The following is a 27,726-nucleotide window of genomic DNA, read 5'->3' on the forward strand; positions in this document are numbered from 1 at the left end:
ATGTTTTGTTTATTTCTATGATATCTGAAATTATTCAGTTACATATGTAGGTTCATGTCTCTGAGGAAAAGCTTGGTGTCTTAATTGACTCCTTGTTTCAGCCTCATTTTCAGCTGCAGCTGTTGACTATGTTCATAAGCCGCCAAATTAATGAGCTGAAAACAACAGCTTTCCATTGTTTTCAGAACTCTAGCACACACCTGGTCCTTCCAATTCACATGGTGTCTTTGGCTCAGGTCTCTCCTTGGAAAGCTCTAAAGCTTTGTTAAAGTATTAGTTCTTGATATTACTCTACAATACCTGGTCAGTACTAACACAGATGAATGATGTGGCCAAATCCACACACTGTGTGTAAAAACTGTGTCCTGACGTGATAGAGAAGGGTAAGCATCTTACATAATTTATGTTAGTAGTGTATGTATGTCAGACACCCCGTGGCCACAAACTGTTTTGCTGGGTTTATCAAATTAGACTGAAGAACTTTCCTTTAGTTGGATGCCCCCCGTCTGTGAATGAATCATAATGATGGATTATTTCTGAATACTGGGGCTATTTGTTGTGTCAACATGCGTTACTGTGTGTTGCAGAGCACAACTGAATAGCTAAGCTTCAAAGACAAAATGGCATCACTATACAGCAGTTTAATCATTGTCTTTAATTAGCATCAATGTAGCCCAGTTGATATCCTTAGTGTCACTATGCAGCAGTGTCTTCATGATAATGGTTTCAGACTACAGCCTTATGATCTATCTCTTTGATGAAATTGTTTGGTTTTAGCCGTGAGACAAAAAACATTCTTGATCTTACTCTGAATTCCTGGTACATGTTTCCAATGAAAAATACATTATCTAAAGTGCTGTCAGAGAGCATTGTTGTGAAGCCATTTCAGGGGCTGGTGTTTGGCGTCACTGGTGTTTCATCACTGTGTGAGACTGCTCTTGCTTATTGTTACTGCATTAGCGGTACAGTTGCAACTAACAATTAACAAATTAACCTATCATCTTTTCTCTCGTTTAGTCCATCTACTGTATAAACTGTCGGCAAATGGTGTTTCCCAAACCTCAAATTTACAAACCCTTCACTGTCATTCATTCACTTGAATTTAGGAGCGAAGAAACACTTCTAAGATGCTGAAATCAAATAGCTTGTTTTTATTAATAACTTGCCCAAACCTATATCCCCAAACCTATCAGTCTATTATAGTTTTCCTATTCTAACAAGTGTGGTAGGGTGGCTTGGAAAAGCTCAGGGTGAAGGTGGCAGCCGGCCTTTACAGGGACCCCCCGCCTGGACCTTGCCACTTCCCAGGGATGCGGACGTGTACTTGTAGCGCCTTGTTGTGCCCCCAACTTTTTTTTCTTCATTAGTGATAAATTGTTAAAAAGTGGTGGGGACAAAATTGTTGATCATAAATAGTGCTTGGGACATACAAGGACAGACGAGGCATACTTTTTATTAATGCCCTATTTATTAATGTTGGCTAAGTTTAAACTGAAAATGAAACCCTGCTAAACCAAAACTACATGTTGATTGATTCATAGCTTTCAATTTGAAACCCTGGCAGTGTCATATTCGTTGTAAGGATGGGATTTTTCCTGTCAACAGGATTTTCTGTTTTTGTGACTTCCTTTTCTAACCTTATACTTACCTCAAGTAAGTCCTCTTGGGACACACATGTATATGTTCGTACATATCATACTTGCCTGTATAAAGGAGTTTATTACAGCCTTATATAAAATCATCAATAACGATGATTATAATAATATTAAAGCAAACAGAGCATCCATATCGGAATAGTATCGGTATCGCCAGATATCCAAATCCCTACTATTCTATGTTTGATGTATAATTGTTAAAGCAGTTACTACTCTGACTTGAGTGTGTGAATTGGGTGAAAATGTGTGTCCAGAAAATGCATGGGTGTATGCACGCAGTTGTATTTTATTTGCGGGGGTGTGGGAGAAACATTTTTGGAATTCTGTGAAGGGCTTAATGAAAGTCGGAGTGCTTAGTGGACATGAGGGTTCGTCAGATGAAAATCAATGCGGTCTTTTGTAGCACGGAGAGAGCAGCCAATGCCGAGGCCAGTTGCCTGATGTGGTGCTGGCAGCTTTTGACGAGCATTTAATGACATGTCACTGGGCTAGACAGGTAATCAATTTATTTAGGCAGTAATGTATGTATCCCATGGTAAATCTTTAATTAATGGCCAAAAGGAAGAGGACAACTGTGATGCAGAAGGCCAAGAAGTGTGCAATCCACCAGTGTACAAAAATGGGTTCCTTTCTCATTTCCCTATTAATTAGCTGTAATCACTTGATGTTTTGTCTGTGCCAAACATATTAGAAGTGTTCCTGTTTGTAAATAAAGCTCAGGAGAGACTCTCCAAGTTTCCAAATGTAGTTGAGCTTTAGATCCATGACCCCTTCACTTTCCCAGCTTCCCCTCTTCATGGGTAATTGACTACATTTCTGGATCATTGCATCATGAAAAAAAGCCCCGAAGCACCACATTTATCATGTGTAGAATTGTTTGTGCCTCCTGTTGTGAGCTGATCTCTCTGAGTGCTCAATATTTTTCACAGGTTTTTCTTTTCAGTCTCACTAAAACAAGACTTGAGTGGTTGAATGGGACATCTGAGTGATTAAGAGTGAATAAAAGACAGAAAGTTGTAGAGGACTGAGAGATGTACTGTATGTTCAAGCATAGCCTTGTTTAAGTGAAAGGTTGAGTTGGGCATCATTGATTAATCCATTAGGCATTTGAAGGATTTCAGAGAGTGGGTGGGTCAGAATTAGACTGTTAGCTGAGCTGAGCTAACTTTTCTCTGCATTGGTGAATACATGTAATAACACTTTTGTACAGTGTATAACTTCCTCTAACTCACCACACTAATTGCATGGACCTAAGGCTGTGTCATTCTTATGTTGTGACTTTTTAATTTCCGACCTATAGTTCATCAAATGAGATCTACGTCAACTGTTTTATTTTCTTGGAACTGCACAGTTTCCTCTCACGTCATACAAAACAAACTGTATACATGTCACTTTGCTCCTAAGCTTATTAAGAATCATGCTGTCAGTTTATGATGCAGTTTCATACACATAAAGCTATTATTTTGTGAAGGTTAAAAAGATTTGAACTGTTGGTTGTTTACCTGAGTAGTATTGGTACCTGTAGCAGGGCAAAAGTAGTTGTAGTAGTAGTGGGAGTGCTGCAAACAACCCCACTATGTTCTGTGGCAGCCATTTCTTCTTCCTCTTATTGCTATGTTTTTAACTGGCAACCAGTTCCACTGAAAACACATTATTCAAACTTCATGTATTCAGCTTAATTAGGACATTGATTGTGTGTCACAATGATATCTGTCAGGTTAATATCTCCTCCTTGTGAAGAGATATGTGTGTGATTGTGTTAAAGTTAAGGTGTTTTGCTCACTTTCACAGATTGACTTCAGACAAAAGGCTCCTAAGCTAACTGCAAGGCTAGGATAAAAATTGTATGTGAATATAGGTGTAACACAGTGACATAGCGAGAAGGTCATTTGTGCGATTACCTCGACAGCCCTAATGTATGTATTTGGATCTTGGATATAGTTCCTACTTAAAAAAAAAATCTCTCATTTTGCATTAGAGATGTTCCGATACCATTTTTTCCCTCCCGATACCGATTCCGATACTCGTGCTGCCGGTATCGGACGATACCGAGTACCGATACCGATACCAGCGTGTTAAGAAAAAAAAATCATACTATATCTGCGTGTGATACTGTGATATGATTATCATTGAAGTAAGGCCTTGCTCAGGTTAAACCCTTTGTAAAACATGAATGAATACAGCAAATGGAAGCCATCTTTTTTATATTTATTTTTGAATAGAACAGTATAAAAAACAGTAGTGCAACGGCAACTTCAATAAATACAGGAATAATTATAAAAAACAAATTAAAGTGCAGCATTATGTAATAAAATAATAATTTAAATCTTTAAATAGTGCAGTATTTAACAATAGTGCAACACCAACCTATAAAGTAAACATAAAAAACACAAATCAAAAGAGCAGCAGCTACACAGTAAACAAATACTTTAAAACAAGTAGGCTACACATTGCAGTAGCATTTAATGTGCCAGTATGTGACCCTCGGAACTCGTTAGCGTGCAGCACCGCACTTCGAGGGGTAAATGCTGTCTCTCTGTCCACCCAGTGTGACGTTAAACTTAGTAAAGACATTGGGCTCACGTCGGAGGTCCAAATGTCCGTGGTAAAGCTGATTGCATCCACGTCTTTCAGCATACACGAAATATGTTCCCTAACTGTCTCGTATAATTTGGGTAGCGCAGTTTCGGAGATATATTTACGACCTGGCAAACAGTACCTTGGCTCCAAATGCTCCATTAAGCGGCGAAACCCCACATTTTCGACGACAGACAGGGGTTGGTCATCCAGGACAATAAACTCCAAAATTGTGTCTGTTATTTTCGTCGCTTTTTGGCTGTCTTTGGGGAATTTATCAAAACGCTTGAAGGTACCTTCCAGAGTTTGCTGCTGCAGTTTGTCCCTCTTTCCCCCCTTAGCTTTAGTAGCATTAAACTCTTCATGCTCTTTAGCGTGACGCGTCTTCAAGCGTTTAATCAAATTGCTGGTGTTAAAACTTGCGACACTCGTGCCACCCCTCGAAATTGAATCTTTACAGATGTTGCATGTTGTTGTCTTACTTGTGGGAGCCTCAACTGTAAAATATTGCCTGCGTCAACTTAGCTCCTTTTTCTGATTTAACGTGTCCCAGGTTGATCAATTCTTCTTCGCCCCCCTAAAACGGCAGCTGCCGATGGCAGCACAGCGCAACTATTTTAAGACCAGCGAAGAAGAACTGTATCAGCGCTAACGGAGCTAACCAGTAAATTACGTGGTATCGGATCGGTGCCTGGACTCCAGTACTCGCCGATACCGATACCAGAATTTTCGGCAGTATCGGAGGCTTTTCCGATACTGGTATCGGAATCGGAACAACTCTATTTTGCATGCATTTTCAACTTCTTTCTAAACATTCAGGCATCAAAACTTTAATTCATAATTCCAATTGCTCGTTCATACCAATTCACTGCAGCATGCCAGATTGGCTTCAGCTCAGCCAGAAGGCAGCAATTCCACTGCAATTTCTGCAGAAATTGCCTTCTCTGGTTCTCTATAATAGCATTGATCTGAGCATTTTCTTGTGTAAGTCAGCATATGAATGTGCAGATAACAAGAAGGTCAGCATAGATCATTATTTTGAAGTTATGTTAAAACACAATTTAACATGTGCATTTGATGTTGTTGTTGGTAAGGCTGGGTGGTATGGCTTAAAATTCAAATTGCAGTATAATTGGAAACATCGCACAATAGTGGTAAATATAGCAATATATTCTTGGGTATTTACATTTGTGCACTTCAGAGTTCTTTCTCTACTTGCTTGCAAAACTTGGTTATACAATTTCCACTTCAGCAAAGTGCCTGCGTCTAGTTACTGAGTATTTTTTATCAAGAATTTCAATCATGGCCAGATGGATCTCGTCTCAATTTTAAGGGTTTCCGTTTTGTCATTTACTTTCATACTTATGTTAAGGTTTGTTAACCTGAATAAGGTCTAGGTAAATGTTTGAACCCGTGGCCAGTGCCCGCGGCCGCCTGTGCTCCCGCCACCCGCGACCAGGGGCTGACGCTCACCATCATCAGTGGACAGTGGTTGTCGCTGGTGGCAGGAGCACAGGCACCTGAAAAGAAATTGGTAAGGGAAAACAGATTTTTTACAACACATTTGCCAAAACATTTTTTTTTTTTTTTTACTGCTATTCTAGCAATACAAAGCCACATGCAAATTAGTGGACTATCCCTTTAAGACTGCCTCCATAGAGTTCTTTTGCAATTTGGAAATTTAGCACTAATGTGTGCTTGGACATGTATTAACTGCTTAGATATGGGTGGCCAAAGTTTACCCTGCAAAGTGCCCCTGCAAAACTTAAACAAGAAAACATTTTTAGCATTAGCGTGTTTTGAGTCTGGAAAAACTATTTTGGCAGAAAAGGTTTGTTGGAGGAGGCATACATCTATTGGCTCTAATTCTAGTTCTTGGAGAGACTAGTAAAACTGCTGACAGCATAGAGCTTAAACACTCTATTAAACACTCAATTAAAGTGCATATAAACGGGTAAAGCTTTTTTTTTTTTAACTTTTGTTAAAGGACAGTTTTGGTCCAGTGTTGTGACTGTCATTGTTTGCAAACCTTTTTGGAAAAAGAGAGCCACTGCTTCAGCTGAATTTTGTAATACATATTATTCACACAAGTTCTTTCTCACTCGCATGTACAAGGAATATATTTGCAAAATGCAATTTATACTGTTTTTGTTAAGTGCAGTTATGTGTTACTCTCTCCTAGTTAGGTCAGTTTCACCTATGTACATAATGGTGTATTTAATATTTCAAAATGAGTTCCACAGTTTGGTCCATCATAGTGTTAGTGTGGAGCCTAGAAGTTGAGCCTAGTTGAGAGAAGAATAAACCTTTTAATAGCATGTGCAGAACGAAAATATCTTCTGTTCACTTGTAAAAGGCAGGGTTTACGATCAATAGCTTTTTAAGGCTCATTTGAAATGGCCGCACAATTTGTGCAGAAGTCTCCTTGCTGGTCAGTGGTGTATTGGTCTGTGACTTTCTACTAATTATCCATAGAGTGAGGATAAAGTGGGAGAGATGGTGTGTGTGTGTGTGTGTGTGTGTGTGTGTGTGTGTGTGTGTGTGTGTGTGTGTGTTACTTCTTTAGGACCTTTTCTGACATAAAGACTGACCTTGTCAGGACCAGCAGTCCTCATTTCTGAGTAACTGGATAAGTTTAGGGCTAAGATTCCAATTGTGGTAAAGTTAGAGTTAGGCATAAACTGGTTGTGGTTAAGGTTGTCCAAATGATATGTCAATGAAGTGTCTGATGAATAATAGCTTCACAATCCAGTGTGTGTTTTGTGTGTGTGTGAGAGAGAGATGGCTGTGTGGTAAGGTGGGAATCTGAGCACAGTATATGAGAAAGTTGTCACAGTAGCAGACTTCTGTTCGATCTTTTGATAATTAGTCTCTGAGTTAAGAAATCAAACACATTCAGACAAATGTTTCTCAGATTTATGAGATCCATCCTTATTTTGCATTTCCATTCATGATGGTACCTGGTACTTTTTTAGTACCCTCTCTGGCAAGCTTCCAAGCGAGCTGATACTATGCGGGACGTCATCAGACTGCCAGCCACTGACTGGTCTGAGTGCCGCCATAGGAAGAGGCATGAGCAAGGCGTCCGACACAAGAATCAAAGCGAGTAACGCCAAACTGTAGATCATTTTTAAAAGACTTAACAATCCTAAAAACTTGGGTTAATCGCCAACGATTACCAAGGAAATCTCATTTAACAGAGGAGTCTGGTGTATTTAGTGACAGCACTGCTGAAGGCGGCGATCGTGACCGGCGATCCGCATCACAAACCTTCCGGTCATGGAGGAAGTACAGAACAAATATTTTTAATTAACTGATTCTAATGATTCAGTTACACTGAAAATAACCGCTAGTAACAACTAGTAAGTAAGTCAACAATAAGTCATGAGTCAGTCATTTGTGTGTGAGTCATAGCAGTGGGAACATATATTAAAAACACGGAGTATGATTAAAGTGTGTGACACTGTACAAGTTGTAGAAGTTTTAATTTGACCACTGTTGCAGATTATTTATGGTTGTGTGTGGCCCTGTGATGGACTGGTGACCTATTTCACCCTGTCAGCTGGGATTGGCACCAGACCCGTGACCCTCATCTGGAGGATAAAGCGGTAGAAAATGGATGGATTGATAAATACCACACCGTATTATAATATATCTACTGTATATTCCAGCTCGACTATCACTTTGACACTTGAACATCAAAACTACGTCAAGCTCTTCAAGGGTTTATGCAAATCTTCCAGTAGGAAGAGCTTATGAGTGATGAGTGGTTTGAATTAACAAATACACATAACCTCAGCTTGAGGTCATGTGTCAGCCCCAAACAAACTCAGCAACCATTATTTAATTTAATACCCATTACCCATACAACATTTTAACAATCAGTTTTCCTTTGAAATCACTTACATGTCATATGTAAAATGAATGACGTAAATATGCTGTTTTTGCAGGTGATGCCTTGACTCATAGAACTGCAGCTGATATCCCTGGAGGATACTGGAACTTTTCCTGGGTGTCTGAATATGATCTGAGCTTTCCTGATGACTCCACAGTCATGTCAGGTGAGTTTCACTTTGTCCACCTTCCTCTGCCAGATGGACAGGCCCAAGCTACTCTGTCCTTCAGAGATCCTAGTAACAGTAACAATGACGGTATGCATCAGCTGTCAATCAGGACACCTAAATACCTCTGTCTCACCTGCCAAATATCATCAGTCATGTAATCATGATAAATCTGAGTTGCTGTTGATCAGCCTGTTCAAGATCTGCTGAAGGACCTGGGAGAAATTTGGAGTTAACATTCTAAATGCATTCTTATTCTGCCACAATTTGTCTTTGCTACAGTATGTAGCTGGTTCAGGGTCAAAATAAAATGTGTAAATACAAGTGTTAAATCTAGTATCAAATAGGCTTTAATAAAAGTAATACTAACAATTAGATAGTATAAAAGTATGGGATTCGATGGGGTGTAATATAAATCAGTTTTGGATCTGTATGGGTTTGATGAGTTTAAACATATTTCAAAAACTGTATTAACCTATAACACTGCTTTGACAGATTCTATATTAAAAGAGGGACTGTTGGCCAAAAATAAAAAAAATAGAAATAAAAAAGCAAAGAAACTATCCTAACTCTTTGGCACCACTGTACTAGATTATCATATTGTCATGTTGATATTGATTTAAATATGGTAACACACATGACTATGATAATAACAAATGCAAAAACAAAGATCAGTAGAACTCTTTGAACATAATTCTATTATTTTATTTAATTAAAACTAATACCATTAATGTAGTTTAATTGAAATTATAAATTGTAACAAAGATGTTGACAGTTGTTTCCAGAGAAGTGGATGTAACGAATTATTCAATTATTCTTCTTTAGAATTCAAGCATTTAAAACCAATTCTCAGATCCTTGTCCTATGAATCTTTCACAAGTTTATTCAAGCTTTGCATATTAAATTAGCTTAAATTTAAATGAAGTTAAATTGTGGTGAAAATGCATCAATTTTCTTTATCTTAGCTGTGTATTCAGTTTTCTCAGCTCACTTTTTTATACAAAGCAATGCAACTCAAAGTGCTCTGAAAACACCCCTGTTAACACTTGGTACTTTCCTCCTGATGAAATGAACCACAGCATGAAATTAACATGGCAAAACATCCAATATTCTTATGTTAAAGGTTAAAATTTATGTAACCCATTGGTTAATAATAAATTAGTTATTTTTTGTGGCATGGGCCCAAAGTGTCAATGGAGGCAATGCAGACCTGCTTAGGCTCTGACAGGGCTGCCATTCACCTTGTTCTACGTTGATGTGTCATCAAAGTAATCTTGGAGACATTATTTGGAGGTTGAAATCCCACATAGTGTCACTTTTAATCATATTTTGCAAAAAGAAATCAAGCAATCATGTTTGAATTTCAGTGGAAAAAAACTTGCTTGACATGATGTTGCAAGAGCCAGTCGGCACACAGAAATGGTGGGGAAAAGCCTTTACTTTGTTCCGGAGGATAATAGGTGAATTGTGCTAGTCATGCAAGTAAACAGGGATTATCCTGCTGTCAAATTATAATCCTAGCTCTGCGATTTTGAGATTGGAAAGCCTGCCGAGAAACTATGTTTCCATTATTTTATTCAATGAGAGCTCTGACTTTTTATCTTTAAATTGTTAACCAGGAAGATGACTTTGTTTGGCAGTGACGTAAGTGTGATGTGGCTGAAGCAGGAAGGATTACAGCTAGAAAGTAAAGGCCATGGAACTACAAGTCCGAATACACCTGTACATTGTATATACGTACTGCATATTCAATTTTGTGTGTGCATATTGTAAAAAAAAAAAAATATATATTTGAATGCTTTCCACCCTTTAAAGAGGCTTGTAATAACAATTAACAATTAGTAATAACAACACACAGCTTCAAAGAATACTGAGAAAAAGGTTTAAAAGAAGACGGGTCACAACAACAGGGCATGGTGAATGGGTCTTGAGGCACCAGTGATAGATCTCAACAGTCCCTACAGCATCTGCTGTCCGCTGGCATTTATTACCCACCATAAAAGCCAAAACAGACTTACTGGCCACTTGCCACCAGCTGCCCCCATACTTTCCCTTCCTCCTGCCTCCCTGCCTCCCTGCTTCCCTGTGCAGCCTTTAGCTGGGGCAGCTATGGAGGATACAGACTTCTTAATTTGCGTTTCAGTGCTGGTAAGCTGACTTCATTGCCTCAATGTGTCAGCAATGTTGGACCCTTCTGACCTCAGCCCCAATCTATGCTGTAGTTTACCCTTGGGGAATAGCAACTGGGCAGTTTAGTTAAACCCTTCTTCACATTGTATCACTCCAGACCTTTTTCTCAGAGAGATGGATTGTCCTGGTTCAGCTGTGGCTGCCAGCTGTAACACAGGCACTCAGATGGATGCTAGCCACTTGAGGAGCTGCCGTGCTCTACAATAGAACATCTGCCTCACTCAGTTGGTAGTGCTGTTTTTGTGTAATGAGACACGGCAGTGGAATAAAACATATTTGCAAAGGCAGGGGGTATAAAAGATAGAGCAGTGGTGCAGGTGCTTAAATATGGATTCCTCCTATGGTCGCATCGTTCTGCTCTTCCAGCACTATTAGTGAACAGCTTTTTAATTTGGACAGCTTTTTGATTTTACGGAAGATAGCTCAAAGCAATGAATGATTATCATTGTTGTGCATGACTGAATTGTTTTTAGGATCTCAATTCATGTAGGACTGTGCAATACTTCAAAAACAATCTACATTTTGATAATGTTCTTTAATGTTAATATAACAAAGGTTTAATGCACTGTATCAGTATAATACTAGTACTCTGCAAACAAACTAAGTCAGAACACAATTTCTCTGAATGTGTGAAAATGTTTTGTCAGAACAGTTTAAATCTACAGTTAATTTAGTCAAGAAAACTCTGGCTTACATGTATCACAGTAATAACTATCATCGTAATAGAATTTTATTGTGATGACATTGTTGACCAGATCGTCCACACTAGGGATGTGCAATATATATGTCGTCTACGGTAGTATCTTAATCTTTAACGATGTGTGAAATCACAATTTCGACAGAATATGAGTAATATGAAAAGCTTTGGCAGTCAGCGGTCGACCACGACCGGCCAGCTAAAGTACTGAAAAGAAAACATACTCCGTAAACTTTGGCAGCAGTTAAGTGTTTATCGTCATTCTAATGTTAATGCCTGCTATTTCAAATATGATGAGTATTGTTGACATTAGGGGGAAGTGTCAGTTTAAAATGCTCTCATGATAATTTTTGTTGGTCGTTGTGCAATATAGGTAAGTTTAAGTTATTAAATAAGACCTGTTCTTCTTTAACAAGTTGGTTTTTGTCAATATTATTGAGGATTGCAATATCTAACGCATGAAAATGCGTTAGATATTGTTAGATACTCCTTGTTGCTGCTAGCAGTCTCTCAGGTTGTTGATTAGAATGGTGAAATGCATCAGTTTCAATGATTTTGAATGCAATGTAAGTCAAAAGGCAGTATGTTGAAGGCCTTATGGCGCATTTCCATCGGCTCTACTCGCCTTGCCACACCACGGCACGGTTTAAGTAGCATTTCCACTACCAGGTACTATACCTGGTACCAGCTACTGTTTTTAGTACCTGCTCAGATGAGGTTCCAAAAGTGGAGATGCAACCTAATCATGCCGTGTCGTACTGTAACGAGGCGAGTAGAGCCTAATGGAAATATGCCATTAGAGTCTTAGAAGTATTCTTGACTCCCTGCCTGCATGCTACCTTTGCAGCTTTGAAGAGTGAAGGATAAACTGAAGAAGCTTTTCAGTGGGTAGTTGCAGATTTGAATTTGATCTCTTTTCAACCAGAAGCAGAAATTGGCAGGTACAATTGAGCCAAAAATCACTGTCACTGTGTCGGTCTCAATATTTACATACATCTCTCTTATTTAATCAATATAGCAAATACAAGTGGATATAATATCAGCCGATATTAGGCAGAGGAAGATAAGCAGTGGGGAGCAAATCCTTTTTTTTTTTATTTATTCCTAATATCTATATATGTATATATATGTGTGTGTGTGTGTGTGTGTGTGTGTGTGTGTGTGTGTGTGTACATATATATATATATATATATATATATATATATATATATATATATATATATATGTATATGTATATATATATATATATATGTATATGTATATATATATATGTATGTGTGTGTGTATATATATATGTGTGTGTGTGTGTGTGTGTGTGTGTGTGTGTGTATATATATATATATGTGTGTACATACATACATATATATACCACGACAGGGGTGGAGTGGCTCAGTGGTTAAGACCAGTATCCTGTGCGAAAGACATCATAGTCGCAATGGTGGTCGCAAGTTCGATTCCACCCCTGGCTGATTGTACTCAATTCAATTGTAAGTCGCTTTGGATAAAAGCGTCTGCTAAATGACATGTAATGTAATATATATGTGTGTGTATATGTATATATATATATATATATATGTATATATGTGTGTATATGTATATATATATATATATGTGTGTATATATATATATGTATATATATATATGTATATATGTGTGTATATGTATATATATATATATATATATGTGTGTGTATATATATATGTATATATATATATATATATGTATATATATATATATATATGTATGTATATATATATATATATATATATATGTATATATATATATATATATATGTATGTATGTATATATGTATATATATATATGTATGTATGTATATATGTATATATATATATATATATGTATGTATATATGTGTATATATATATATATATATATATATATGTATGTATATATGTATGTGTGTGTGTATATATGTGTGTATGTGTATATATATATGTATGTGTGTGTATATATGTATATATAAATGTGTATGTATATATGTATGTATATATATTTAAGTCTACAGGAACACAATCCGGGGTTGTGTGTGTGTGTTGCTTTTGCTTTGTTTTTGATGGTCTCTTTTACTGCACCACTCATACTATTTCTGTCAAAAATCACTTGCGACTTACCTGTATTCTGTGTTGACTGGACAGCTCCTGCCTCCTTTGAGAGGAAATTAATTTGCTAGGAATGTCTAGACTATAAAAAGTAGAACGGATACATAAATAAGCTCAGTGAGACAGAATCTTTTTGTAATCAGGAAATACACATATTCATCATCTGAGTTGAAGAGTTTCATGGGGAACTTTGTCAGCACTGTGTTTACTCTCAAACCCACAAAGAGATATACATCATTAGCTGTAATTTACTGGATGACAAAAGCACTCCAGTGCATATCCAACATCTCATTTTTTTTTTTAAAACATGTAATCACATAGCTGTACACTCCAGGGAATTGAGTAGTTAATTCATATACATAAATAAAGATGGCTGCAGTGGGCTGGCATCTTCATGACCTCCGGCCATATAATACGACACATTGCTCAATCTCTGCTCTGTTTGATGAATGAGGTCAGGATCGAAGTGTGGTGATCGGCTCATTTAACTGTCACACATCCTTATTAACACAGTTAGAGCCACTGGTAACGCTCTCAAATGCTCTGACGAATTACTTAAGGGGTTAAGATTTACCAGCATGTTCACTCTTAGGTAGTTGTGTTTAACGCATCTGAGCATGATCATTTTGGGTCTTGTCTTTCAATGACCCTGTTGTGCTTAAGTCTTAATGTAAATTGCTGTGCTGTGACTTTTACAAAAGGACCTCCGATTGTTAGACTAGTTTAGTTTATAAATCTTTTTTTTTTTTTTAAATCTTAACAGTGGAGTCTGGTGTATTTAGCGAAAACACTAATGCAATCACAATGTAGCGAATGTGTCGAAGTCTGCGCTTAAGTCATGCAGGAAATATTGAACTAATCTTTTTAATCAACTGATTCATTACACTGAAAAGAAGTGTTTTGCTCACTAGTTTGTGTAGTTAGTGTGTGTTTGTGTCACGGGTTGTATGACGAGTCCGCCCACATTGAGGGAGTATTACAGTAATGAAAAACGAACCAAACCAATGTAGAGTCGAGATGTGCCAAGCCGTGCTACAACTGTATAGTGGAAAAACACCATAAGACAATTGGAAAGATTAACATAAATAAACACTTGAAGTGTGAAGTTACTATGAACTGTTTCTGGCTAAACCTCATGAGTACTTTTACTTCTACTTGAGTAATTGTTATCTTAAAGTAATAGTACTTTTACTTGAGTAATTTTGGCTACTCTATATGTGTATATATCTTCTTCTTCTTTTCCTTTTGGCTGCTCCCTTCAGGGGTCGCCAAAGCGAATCAACCTCCTCTATCTAACCCGGTCTCTGTATCCCCCTGTCTCACACCAACTAACTTCATGTCCTCTTTCACTACATCCATAAACCTTCTCTTTGGTCTTCCTTTAGACCTCCTGCCTGGCAGTTCCAACCCCAGCATCCTTCTACCAATATACTCACTATCCCTCCTCTGTACATGACCAAACCATCTCATTCTGGCCTCTCTGACCTTATCTCCAAAACATCTAACATGTGCTGTTCCTCTGATTGACTCATTCCTGATCTATCCATCTTCGTCACTCACAAAGAGAACCTCAACATCTTCATCTCTGCTACCTCCAGCTCTGCTTCCTGTCTTTTCCTCAGTGCCACTGTCTCTAGACCATATATCGTCGCTGGTCTCACCACTGTCTTGTATATCTTTACTTTCATTCTGGATGATACTCTTTTATAACACATTACCCTGACACTTTTCTCCACCCATTCCAACCAGCTTGAACACATTTCTTCACCTCTTTTCCACAATCTCCACTACTCTGGACTGTAGAGCCTAAATACTTAAAATCCTCCACCTTCTTTATCTCCACTCCCTTAAGCCTCATGGTTCCACTTGGGTTCCTCTCATTCACACACATATATTCTGTCTTGCTGTGACTAACCTTCATTTCTCTCCTTTCTAGAGCATATCTCCACCTCTCAAGCTTTTCCTCCAACTGGTCTCTGCTCTCACCACAGATCACAATGTCATCTGCAAACATCACAGTCCATGGAGATTCCTGTCTAACCTCATCTGTCAGTCTGTCCATCGCCACCGCAAACAAGGGACTCAGAGGCGAACCCTGATGTAGTCCCACCTCCACCTTGAACTTCTCTGTCACACCTACAGCACACCTCACCGCTGTCTCACAGTTGGCATACATGTCCTGCACCAGTCTAACATACTTTCTGCCACTCCAGACTTCCTCATACAGTACCATAGTTCCTCTCTTGGCACCCTGTCATAGGCTTTTTCCAGATCTACAAAGGCACAATGCAGCTCCCTCTGACCTTCTCTGTATTTCTCTACCAGCATTCTTAAAGCAAATACTGCATCTGTAGCACTCTTTCTGGTGACTACTGTGAACGTATATATCTGTGTGTGTGTGTGTGTGTGTGTGTGTGTGTGTGTGTGTGTGTATATATATATATATGTATATATGTATGTATGTATGTATGTATGTATATATATATATATACAGTATATATGCTCCGAATGACTGCCACATTATTACAGGCAACCAATTATACTCCTTTACACACACACACACACACAAAGACACTATTTAATGAATCCAGTTACTTTAATTAAATTGTACACTTGCATGATCTGCAATGTCTAGAAAGAGTATGATTATAGAATCAGGACATTGTGGTTTCGAAATTTATTTTGTTATTGTAATGGCTATTTCCCAGGTTATTTGACAAATTCTTGGTACCTTTACACATTTAGAAGGTGGGTGAAATTGGATGACGGATCCAGAGCTTGCACAGTCCTCAGTTGCAGCACAGGCTCTGTCATTCACATTTGGCAACACACATAAGTGCTTAGCTTGTCAGTGGGCTAAGTGTGTTTCTGCATATATGAATATTGGTATTACATCAAAGGTTGAAAAATGTGAGGAGACAGCTGTGAAACTAAGTCAATGTTCATTTCTATTATTGTGTAAAGTAGCAATGCATGTAATTAGTTTCTTAAAATATATTTCCACATTTACAACTATGCAGACATGAACACTTGCTGCTTCATTTCAAGCTGTTTCATTGGTTATATGTTGGACAAAATGTATTACAGTTTATGAAACTGCGAACAAGTCACACTTCTTCTTTTGTCAGCATCTATTGCCCACACAGTAGATCACCTCACAGTTTAAGATGAAGATTGACATTTTGTAAATAGTTGCTAAAAGTAATATGCATATCAGTAGTCTGTGAATGTTATTCATATACTGTTGAATGGTTTAGTCACAGCAAACTTTCAAGCCAATGTGTGTCTTTTCATTATGTATATGAGTTGGAACAACTGTGCTGATCTCAGCCTCGTAGAGCTGAACAAACTGCATCATTCCACTCTGGCTACATAGACATTTATTGAAGGAAAGGAAATTTGCTTCCACTACAACCTTGGAACTTCTCAAATTCTCCACATCTCATCACCCCTAATGTCCCCAGTGGCAATGAGCTACAGGAATCAATGTTTTTTTGCCAAATGACAAGTTTTAAGCATGGAAACCATTACCCTTGCTTGCTCTAAGTGGTTTGGAACGACTGCTGCTGGGATTCTGCTAAAGGCAGCTTCCTCCTCAAGTGCATAGCCTTGTAATTTAAGTAAAGTCAAATGTGGTTGTCTCATTAGATAAAATTCCTTTTAAACATTTAGTAAGTTTAGCAACTTCTAATTCTCACATGTTAAATAAGATCTATTCATTGTTGATATATCAAGGGGCATGCTAAAAGTAGAATGTTGAAGAGAAACTTGTTCACAAAAACTGATGATGAAGACTAATGCATATACGAGATTTTTATTCTAAGCATAGATTACAATTATTGAAAAGCTAAAGATAAAAATCTAGCATTATTGAAGGTCAAACTATTCAGCACCACACTATCTACTTGTGACAGATTTGCTCTGAGGCATCTTGACTTTCATTTGTGTAAAGTTTATTTTCTGGTGTTGACAGGTTTATCCTGCTTTTCAGTGGATTTAAAGCTTAAGCTTTAACATGCTGCTCTGTTAAAAGTCAGCATTTCAAATCAAGCTATAAGTCTGTTACACTGAATAAAATGAAACACAACTACAGTGTGTTTTCAGAGATGCTTTTGGAAGCTATTCAATTTTCTTTCGAGTTGGTTGGATTATCTGACTACTGGTTGAGTTATAAAGTTTGGGTTTGGTAGTTGCATCATTCTAGACAAAGTATTGTTTTAATAGGTTATTAGTATATACTGAAGCAGGCATGAGTCCAAATACAGCAGAAATGAATGACCTGCGACCATTGCGACCATGATGTCTTTCACACACAGGGTACCGGTCTTAACCACTGAGCCACTCCACCCCGACTTGATGCTGTCAAAAGATCACAAATACATGAAGCTAAAGGAATACTTCACCAATTTGCATGTGGCTTTGTATTGCTATAATAGCAGTAGTATTTTTTCAAAATTGTGCTTCCCTCCCTCAGTTTTCCACTGTTTTATAAAAACATCTGTTTTTTTTAAGTCAATATTTGAATTAGTTTTTGTCATGTTAATCCATATATATTGAAATGCCTTTTGTTTGACCAGATCGCCGATGCCCTGGCAATAGCAGAACATGTGACCAGCAGCTGGAGGGCAGCCCGGAGTTTACATGGAGCATAGTGGCTGCTGGGGACCTGCAGAAAGAAAGAAATGAAAGAACTGAAAAGAAGACTGGAAGTCCACAGGGTTGGGAGGAAGGTAAGAATGAAGGTATCACCTTCCCTCTTTGTTGGGGAATTTTCATTTTTTCAACAAAAGTTGTTCACAATCTAACACTTCTCATACTTCTCATACTTTAATATTTTCCACTCATATTCAACTTTCTAAAGAATCCAACGTTCTATTATTATTTTTTTTTTTTGTTTTAGTCGGTATGTCTGTTGTTTGTCAAATATTATGGGGTATCTGGCTTCAGTGTGCTTGAAGTTACCTTAATTATGTTGAGGCAGAAACCTACTGATAAATGGACACTTAGACACTCTCACTTTGATTTTTCTCACCCGCCTCAAATATTGGTACAAGCACAGTAAAGCAGTGTAGCATGTTATCTGGATTGCTCTCAAGATATTACTTTTTATCAAGTTTTCTGAAGGAAGAAGCTGAATATAGTTTGCTGAGCCAGACCCCTGCTTACAGATCTTCCCTATTCTCCACCATCATTCATTTTCATACCCTCAGGATGAGAAAACGGTTTCTGTCGTCTTATCTCCTGAGGTGATGGTGAAATGGAGGGAGACAGAAGGGACTATTTATTTTCTTAAATGTGTTTTTTCCTATCATGAGCCACAAGTCTGAGACCAGATGGGTGGAGTGCTCAATGAAATTGGAAAACTGAAATATATTGACTGCTAAGAGAAAGGTGTTTGTGAGAGTGGACTATAGAAATGATTGATGTCTGCCATGTATATCTGGTAAGTTGTAAATGATAGCATGAGCATGTTTGTGTGCATGCATGTGTGTGTATGTGCACATGTTGGACCAGTAAAAGTATAGTACTATTGTAATTTTAGAAATCAAGACACAGGGCCTTTGATCTCAAGTGTTGTAATTTACATTTAATAGCTGACACAAGTTAAAACTGTCCATGAATTCCATGTTAATGTGTTTATACTTGATGTACAATTTACCACTAATTAATACAATTAACAGATAACTGGTTAAAAATACAATGACAATACAAAAAGATAATAGTTTGTTTACCCACCTGAAATTGTTTTTAATTTATATAATTAAAATTATTTATTTATTTTGCTGACAAATAAGTGATATACACTAGATCAAGCATAGGTTCTACGGTGCTTTGATAAATAATGAATGGCCATTCTACTTTAAAGAATAAAGGATGACACTACCACTGCCAGAAGTGAGGTTAATTTCCTCTGTGGTCATGTGCAGTTGAATTTTGCCTTATTCCTTAAATCCTATTATGCTTTGGCTGTGATTAAACAAACGTATTTGCACACATTGGTAAGTCATCATAATGTCATGTGACTGCAGCGCATAGTGCTCCCTGCTCCTAAGGCTGATATGTGGGGGCATGTAGTCACATTAGTTTCCTGGGCAAAGTAAATGAGGACAGCATGAGGCAACCGTTCTTCTGGCATGTCAATTAGCATAAAAGACGATGATCAGCATGAGGATCAAAAAAAATCATAGCAGTGGTCATGGATTGGCTTGAAACTTGTGTTGTGAGAGGACACAGCTTCAGTGGCTAGCTAACAGGAGGTGAGTGTGGGGGGAGGTGTAACAAGGAATGTATACCTCCACTCAATTAAACCCTGCACAAACTATCTTGGTGCTAAACATGTCCTCTGTAACACTAATCAAGTTGATTGAAAATGAGTCTCCTCTGTCAAGCACAATCTATGGAGTTTTTCAATCATGCCACTGGGGAAGACGTGACATAGAAACAGAAAATGATTTGAATGTATTTGGCCTCTCTGGTGCACTTTCTGCACAGAGCGGGTCGTCTCAATTCCATGTCTGCCCCAGTGTGTCCTGCCAAAGAAAGTGTGAATATGATTACATATTGATTTCTTGCTCTCCCACACGGAATAGAGTAGCATCGGTTGCAGTTTAGAGCTGACTGGCACGGGAAGATATCCAATAGGACGCTGTTTGCTGGTGCTGCTGATTTGTTTGTCTGTAATGGAGTGGCCCTGAGGCTGTCTGTCATCTGCCAACTCAGGGAGTCATCTTGATTTCTTTACTGGCTTGAGCATTCACGATAAGAAGACGTAATGTATAGGAAACAGCAGCTTACCCAAGCTAATGAACTTATTCTACAGTGGTTACAATAGAACTTAGTATAGATAATAGAGATTATCTATATCTCACTCTATACCCTATTTATAAAAAAGTAAAAGTAAATCACGATGCATGAAATCAACCATGTATTAGTATAACATTGTATATTGTATAAACAGTGTATTTAAAATGAATGTATTTGATTCATCCTGCTATTTTTTTCCCACATATAACATCTTCCAAGACTCCAACTTTTTGCCTCAATTAAAAATATTACATTAAATTGTCAACATTTCTGACTGAGGAATGATATTGATACCTTTACACCATAAAACCCTTGCTTTTTTTCCCAATTGATACATAAACCAGCCCATTTAGTATAATAATGAATACTGAAATCCCATCAACAGTCCTTCAGGTATTGTAAACGTAGATTGATAGCTGTTCAGTTGGTTGACCAGATGGACACACATTGCGAACACAAGATTTTTAATAATTACTTGGTTTATTTGATAAATGACTGCATTTTGTCAATTTTTCTTAGCCAACAGTGAAGTGGCACCATTGTTTTGACTCAAGAACAAAAGAGTAAGACTGGAGCAAAGAGAAGGCTGTTGCTGCTGCTGGGCACTGCCCACAAACTTTAAAGTGCCTTTTGCAGTGCTTCAAAGAGCCCCTCTGGGAATACCCTCCTGAGCCCTTTCATAAGAACAGAAATGCCTGGCTTGACCTGGTCCCTGCACAGTCCATAAATTGGTGAGAAGCACTGAAAGTGATCCTTATTTATTAGAGGTTCCACACAAAGTTTCTCAAAGTTTGATTTACCTCTACTCAGTGAGATTGCATCTGAACGGATCAATGGTCTACTTGCCACACAGACAGGGAAGCCATCCTGTGCCTCTTTGTACACCCAGATCCCTTTGTAGCAGAGCAAATAATTATGAACCATTACTCTGGATGCTGGGCAATTTGTGCTACTTACCTGTTTTGGGGCTGAAAAAATAATAGCCTTGGCATTTGAAGTAAGACTGTGCTTTGGGGTTGACCCCTGACATCTGCAAAATTGACCAGTTAAGGATGGCAAAAATGAACATAGGGGAAAAAAAATGCTCTATCTATTGCAACAAATCTGGTCTATCATATTGGTCTGGGACAAAAACAAGAAAAGGGATGCCTTGAAAATGTAATTCATGTCTTACAACTAGAGACGAACAAAGCCTTTCTCACGTGGCAAGCTCATTGAGGTGACAGATTGCATTATGACCATGTTCTTTATTTCCTCCTGTATTTTTCAGTGAACACATTCTCTGACCTGGAGATAAGACACTATCAGCAGGGAGTGGCAGAAAGTTGTATCATGATACTCAATGAAAATTTTAGATCACAATATTCATGCCAGAAACAGGTAGATTTACAGTTAACTAGTTAACTAAATCTGCATGTGTGGACAAATTTAATTACAACACTAAACAGACACGCTCTTTTTCTCATCCTCTTGCTCGCTCACTGTGTATATACATCTACAGTATAAACAGTGGTGTGTAGTGAGAGAGATAGTCATAGTAAGAAGCTATATAATTGTTTTATGTATGACATGTAAAAAATGTCTCATTCTCTCTTTGAAATGTCAAATTAGTAACAAACATAGTTTTTGATCTATTTTAGATCTATAGTCTCTCTTTGCATCATCCTAGACAGGAGGTGTTACCTTGGTTTGAGTGTAACTGTGGTCTGAATGTTACGGGATGTATGGAATCATTAAAGGTCGACATTTTTATTTATTTTTACACCAGGCCTTACCTTTTATCTGGGTTTTGGAGCCAGGAGGAGTATTTCCTCTCTGACAGCCCAGGTGGGTCAAAGCCTGCGCTGTCTCCCTGTGCTTGTTCAGGAGTGCAGCCTTTTCCTCTCAACAGCAGAACTCAGCAGCCCTTTATTCAAGATGGAATCTATGTTTTTTTTTCATTTTCCATTTTCCACATTGGGCACCATGTTCACCGTTTACTCAAGTTACTTTCAAATATAGTTTTGTAACATGTGCACCACTGAACACCTATTGAGTTGTCAAGGGGCCAGGGCACCTAGTATTTGTGAACACAGCTTTATTCTCTTACTGGTGAAGATGCCATGAAAGCAAATTTAATAAATTGTAAGTAATCAATATCTGTAACTACGAAAAGAAAAAGTACTTTTTTTCTATTTTTGTTTTTCTCCTCTTAATAGCTGTACATGTACAGCTGACTAGTATGACTGAAAATAAGAAAATGCAATATATGTACCTTACACTTTGAAGAGGAACTAAACCCCTGTTCTGAAGCTGACTGTCAATGCCTGATTTAAAAAAATCTAAAAGTGGGCGTTATCTGTGAGTGTGGGGATGAGTGAGCACCGCAGGGGGTGTGACCATCGAGTGACAGCGAATGCAAATGTTGTTGTAGCGCCCTTAGCCTTTGTGTACGAAAGCACATTAATGACACTCACATTCTTCCTAGGTTCGGCAAGCCCGACACCTTAATCATTCAAATGACCCAAAGTTAGGAAGTGAATGTTGACAATTTATTGCCTCACAAGGGTAAACTTGCAACAATAAAAATAAAATACAAAAATAGAGCTCTTTTAAAAAAAAATAAAATGAATAAAAGTGTCCCTTCTTTTGAGTTGGAAGAGTTCAGTTTATCTGACTACCCGGTTAGATTGTGTTTTGTTCTTATCTATGTCAAAGAGTGAAGTGAGATGGTGGTCTGTTGTTCTCCAGAGTGGATCCCGCGACTGCCCACACTGTGCTTCTTCTCCGTCCGCAGTCGATTGATCTTCTTTGTTAGACTATATTTTCTTTCTACACCAGATCTTGTCATGGTGTTGTTCAGTATGTTCACAGTGTTGTGCATACATCATTTTGGGAAAAAAATAAAATGGTTGCTTTTTGGTGCAGAAGACTGTGTAGAAGTCCTTTTTTCCATTTGATTAACTACTCAGGAATTGATAGAGAGAATTGATAAGGAATTGGATTGATAGGCAGAATCGACAATGGCATTGATATTGATAAAACCTATCAATACCCATCTCTAATTACTACCATATCTCTGTTCATCAGATGACCTCATACTACTTAATCTCTGAATATCTTCCATGTGTATATATATATATATACACACCCAGTTGCAGGATATACAGTATTATAATTGTTGTAAATGACTATGTATACATTTACAATAGAAATATTTTACCATGACATAATTATCCATCATGAAATTACATTTTGATTTTGACTTGTTTAACTTTGTAGAGCTATATTCATATTTTTAACGGCTCCTTTAATCAATAGTTGTCTTTAACTATAGCATATATGCATATTAACTTTGAATACTACAGATAATACCTCAGCAGCATAACTGCTGGTACTACACATAATGTTAGCATCTTGCTAACATCGCTAGAGTACATCATATAATGGTATAGAAAACAGGGAGTAAGTAATTCATTGTAACAGTAGAATGACTGAAACATTCAGTAGACTGCAGCAGGTGGAGTTCAAAAAGGGCAAAGCACCAAATGCAAATTCAAAAAGCGTTAATATGAGAAAAACATGTTATACTTAGAAGCCTCCTCAGAGTACTCCTTTGGGAAATGTTTTTTGTGATAGGTAATTATCTGTTTGATATGGCAACAACAGAACCACTCTGGGAATGCCCAAGGTTAAAGAATGTGTAACAAAGAACACATGACTCTAAATCTCATTTAGTAAAATACTGGAGCTCTGACCTTTGTCTTAGTTGCACTTCTGACTAACACCTGTGTTATTATATTCGGGCCATATAATGATAGCACCCACGCCCCACCTTGAAGGTCAAGTTAATTTTATTATTTTGTTTTCTATATAGTGCCAGTTCACAACAGAAGTTATTTAAGGTTATCTTTTATTAAATAAACAAAATAGCCTTATTTTATTTATCTTATTTACACAACACAGGTGAGCACACTCCCACCAGCGGACAGAGATTCAACCACCTGAAAAGCTGAATTTTTTTTAAACACTCTCAGGGTGCTGAAGATGGCAACACTTGCTCCCCCTTTCAGCTGGAGTAGTTCTGCTCCGGGTCCGAGCACGGAAAAGAGCCTAAATATCTTCTCTCGCTCGATCTGCACACGCACTCAGTTGTGTTGCTCAAGTGTGCGTGCACACACACACTCACTCAGCTGTACCTCTCTCTCACTGGAGAAATCATTCATGCTCCTGCATGGAAAATACAGTTGTATACTGTGAAACCATTATTAATAATTTAGTACCGCGATAGAAATTGGTCATACCGCCCAACACTAACTAGCTATACATACATACATACTGTACATACATGTATGCATAAATAACTATTTAGATAAGTGTCCAGTTTCATGCACTCAAGCATGACACAAGAATATGTTGTAATGTGACTTACTGTACTGACCATGTCCAAACCAAAAAGATAGACTACACAATTCTATCTTTAGATCAGGGGTGTCAAACTCATTTTTGTTCAGGGGCCACATACAGCACAATCTGATCTCAAGGGGGCCGGAACAGTAAAAATAGCAAAATAATAGAATAATAACCTATGAACAACAAGAACTCCTTTGTTTTTTCTCTTTTGTTTTACATTTAATGAAGGATAATTTTACAAAACATGACATTTCTTGAGAAATATAAGTGCAATTTCAACAATATCATGCCTAAATTTACTATTTACACAGCACACTGGATCTATAAAGGCACAAACATTTAGTCACGGGTGTCTGGAGCATTTGACATTACGTTTAGATTAGTGTGAAATTTTAACAAATTTATCCTGTGGGCCGGATTGGACCCTCTGGCGGGCCTGTTCTGAATAATTGTACAGTTTTATTTATATTTTATTTCTTTGAATTAGCAAACATTAAGCGTGTTTCATTAGCTCAAGATATGCATTGTGTGTCTGAGTTTCTTTATGCTTTATCTCAACAGAGCTAGTTTCTCTATTTGCTTCACTGCAGTCGAATATTGCCTACTGCACATTTAAATTTGGAGTTCTGTGCAGAGCTATCGCTGGCATATATGGCCTCTCTCTGACTCTTTCTGTTCTTCTCTTGCTTTGTGTCTTGGACCAACAGATTGCATTATTCATAACATTGCAGTATTAACTGTAGTAACAGGTTGGTAAAATGCTGTATTCGGCATGCAGATTGTATTTTCCTACTCTGCATTTAGGATTCCAGTGTCTTAAGTCTACAGTGATGGTGAAGTAAAATGAGAAACATAGTCCATGAAGTGCCTCTCGCAGAACAGAAAAGGGGGTTACCCTGCATCAAATATTGTACTCTAAGAATCCTGCCAGTCCTTTTCTATCCAACTAATTTTTTTAGTGGAACAAAATCATTTGATATCTCCCGCAGGTGAACCAAGGCTGCCTTTGTCTTGTTATCAGTCAGTAAACCTTGAGGTTACTGCACCACGGAGACCCAGGAGATGTTGAATATCAATGCACCCTTTAACCTTGAAGTCTTGGTCTCAGTGAATTTGCCCATTCCTCTGGCTTTGTTGTCAAGTATATCTTCAGAGGACCCTGTAGTCGCCCTTCATCAATAATCCAGCAAATGACCCACCTTTGACCAAGCCCCTTTAATGAGCTGACCTGCACCATAAAAGCAAGGTCAGTTAAGTCTATCAGCACTGCATTCAGCTAATCACTTTTTACTTGAAGTGTTGTCTCAATAATTTATTGCTACACTAGTTTTCTGAAGTTGATACTTAATTGTTCTGTAACCCCATAACACCACCTTTGACTCTTTTAACCTGTAGATTGAATGCAGTCAACCAATGAAGCAAATAAAAATACATTGTAAGGTGCAAAAACTGTCACGCATATTTCCTCTCCTCCATAAATTGCTCTTCAACCAAACAGAGCCGAACTCTCGTTGCTAATAATTACCTGCATAGCTATGGAGACGCTGTCGATGTCTATTCTTTCTTGCATGTTTAATGAAGTACTGTTAAAAGACAAATAAAACAGAAGGAAGCAATTACAAGTACACCATACCTTTCAAAGAAGAAAAAAATCTCATTATCCCAACGTTCACTCTGATGTAATTAGGATGCCATCTGTAGACTATCCAATTAGTATTCTTGTGGTAGGTTGTTGACATCTCCCAAAGCGTGTCTGTAGTGTGTATGTATGTGTGCATTGTTTTGTAATTGGGTCTTCTGCCTGTTGTGCCACTTATCATAAATGCTTAAAGGGAAAGAAACCGAGAATTACCTAGCTAATCTGTGTTTATTGTCCCTTATAATCGAAATTAAGGTGCAGTAAAATAACTTCTTTGTCAGACACATGGCTGCATGGTAGGGATGTGTCATGAAAATATGAATCCTTAACAAGTTTTCTTCAGTATGCCCTAGCTGCTTTAAAAAAAAAATCTCATTGTAGGACCAGGGCCATTTATTGCTGCCCTGCCACAAGGTAGCTGCGGTGTGCTTCTCTCTCAGACTGCTGGGATAAATTGATCCAAATTGGGTTATTAAGTGCTGAGTCAAAATGAGACCGACCCAGCCATCAGTGATTATAACCCTGTAGTAGGGCTGGGTATGGACTAAAAGTCATATCTCAATATTTTTTAGCTGAATGGCAATACTCGAAATATATATCTCGATATTTATTTTTGTGATGTAATTGGGGTTTCCCCCAAAGCATTATAGCATATTAGATTAAATGTTTTCCAGAGGCAAACCCTTTAAAAAATAAACAAACAGTCCGTTATAAATTTAAGCCACATGCCAAATGTCAGAGGTCACTGAAATAAAAATGCTCCTTGAAACAAATACAACAAATCTCTTTCCTGCATTACATTAATATACAGTAATTAAGTCAAAAATACAATACTGTTAGAATTTTAACAGAAATAAAAACGGACTTAATAAAATTGAAACAAACACGACTAATAAAATAAAAATTGTATGTGTGAAAATTAATGCTTAATTGGGATGAACAATTTTCCCAATTATTTCACATAGATATTTGATATGATAGTTAAATAATGTCTTCCATTTTATCATCAATATTGATGTATATTGAATATTAAAGTGTGGGTGTTTAACCCTCTCACTGGGAAAAGTATGGGTGTTAAAACACCCACCTCCACGGTAATAGGTGCAAACTTGCGGCCCATGTATTGTCATTTTAACGCAAAATGAATTATATCAATACAAGCGATATTGTCCCGTGTTATATCTCGTTTAGAAATATATCGATATGTATTAAAATATCGAGATATTGCCCAACCCTACCCTGTAGGGTTATTGGTTTGACCCAGCAAGTTGGGTAATGTTTTCTGTTCAAGATTTTCTGTTAAAATTACCAATTTCACCACTTTAAATTGGAATGAAAATATCCTAACAGTACCATCAAACGTTATAAGGACTGGGGAATTAGGCTTTCCTTGGCCTTGATCTTGATCTTTAATCGCCCTTTCTGAAAACTTAGCACATGCATCACTTTCTTCTCTTCTGGAATAATGGCACCCACATTTTTACCTCCTATGTTTCCAATTTTCTTTGCTTGCCCAAGCTGCTGCTCACTCTTGCAGATTACCATCTGGGAGAGCTTGCACATCTATTGCCCTCACCAACATTTTTTTTAAT

The 27,726-nt window shown here is 37.7% G+C and overlaps 1 protein-coding gene across 3 annotated transcripts in view; it reads left to right on the plus strand.

Moving 5' to 3' along the window:
- alk (ALK receptor tyrosine kinase) overlaps positions 1 to 27,726 on the plus strand; it is a 344,081-nt gene that overhangs the window by 152,428 nt on the left and 163,927 nt on the right. For 2 of the 3 annotated variants that reach the window (XM_044047761.1, XM_044047763.1), the window contains exons 2-3: positions 8,183 to 8,293; positions 17,877 to 18,041. In XM_044047761.1, the coding sequence (XP_043903696.1) occupies positions 8,183 to 8,293; positions 17,877 to 18,041 (276 nt within the window). The remainder of the gene's footprint in view (positions 1 to 8,182; positions 8,294 to 17,876; positions 18,042 to 27,726) is intronic. The other variant, XM_044047762.1, reaches the window with a different exon arrangement.

This window comes from Solea senegalensis, linkage group LG16 (genome assembly GCF_019176455.1).
Source record: "Solea senegalensis isolate Sse05_10M linkage group LG16, IFAPA_SoseM_1, whole genome shotgun sequence".
Taxonomy (NCBI): Eukaryota; Metazoa; Chordata; class Actinopteri; order Pleuronectiformes; family Soleidae; genus Solea; species Solea senegalensis.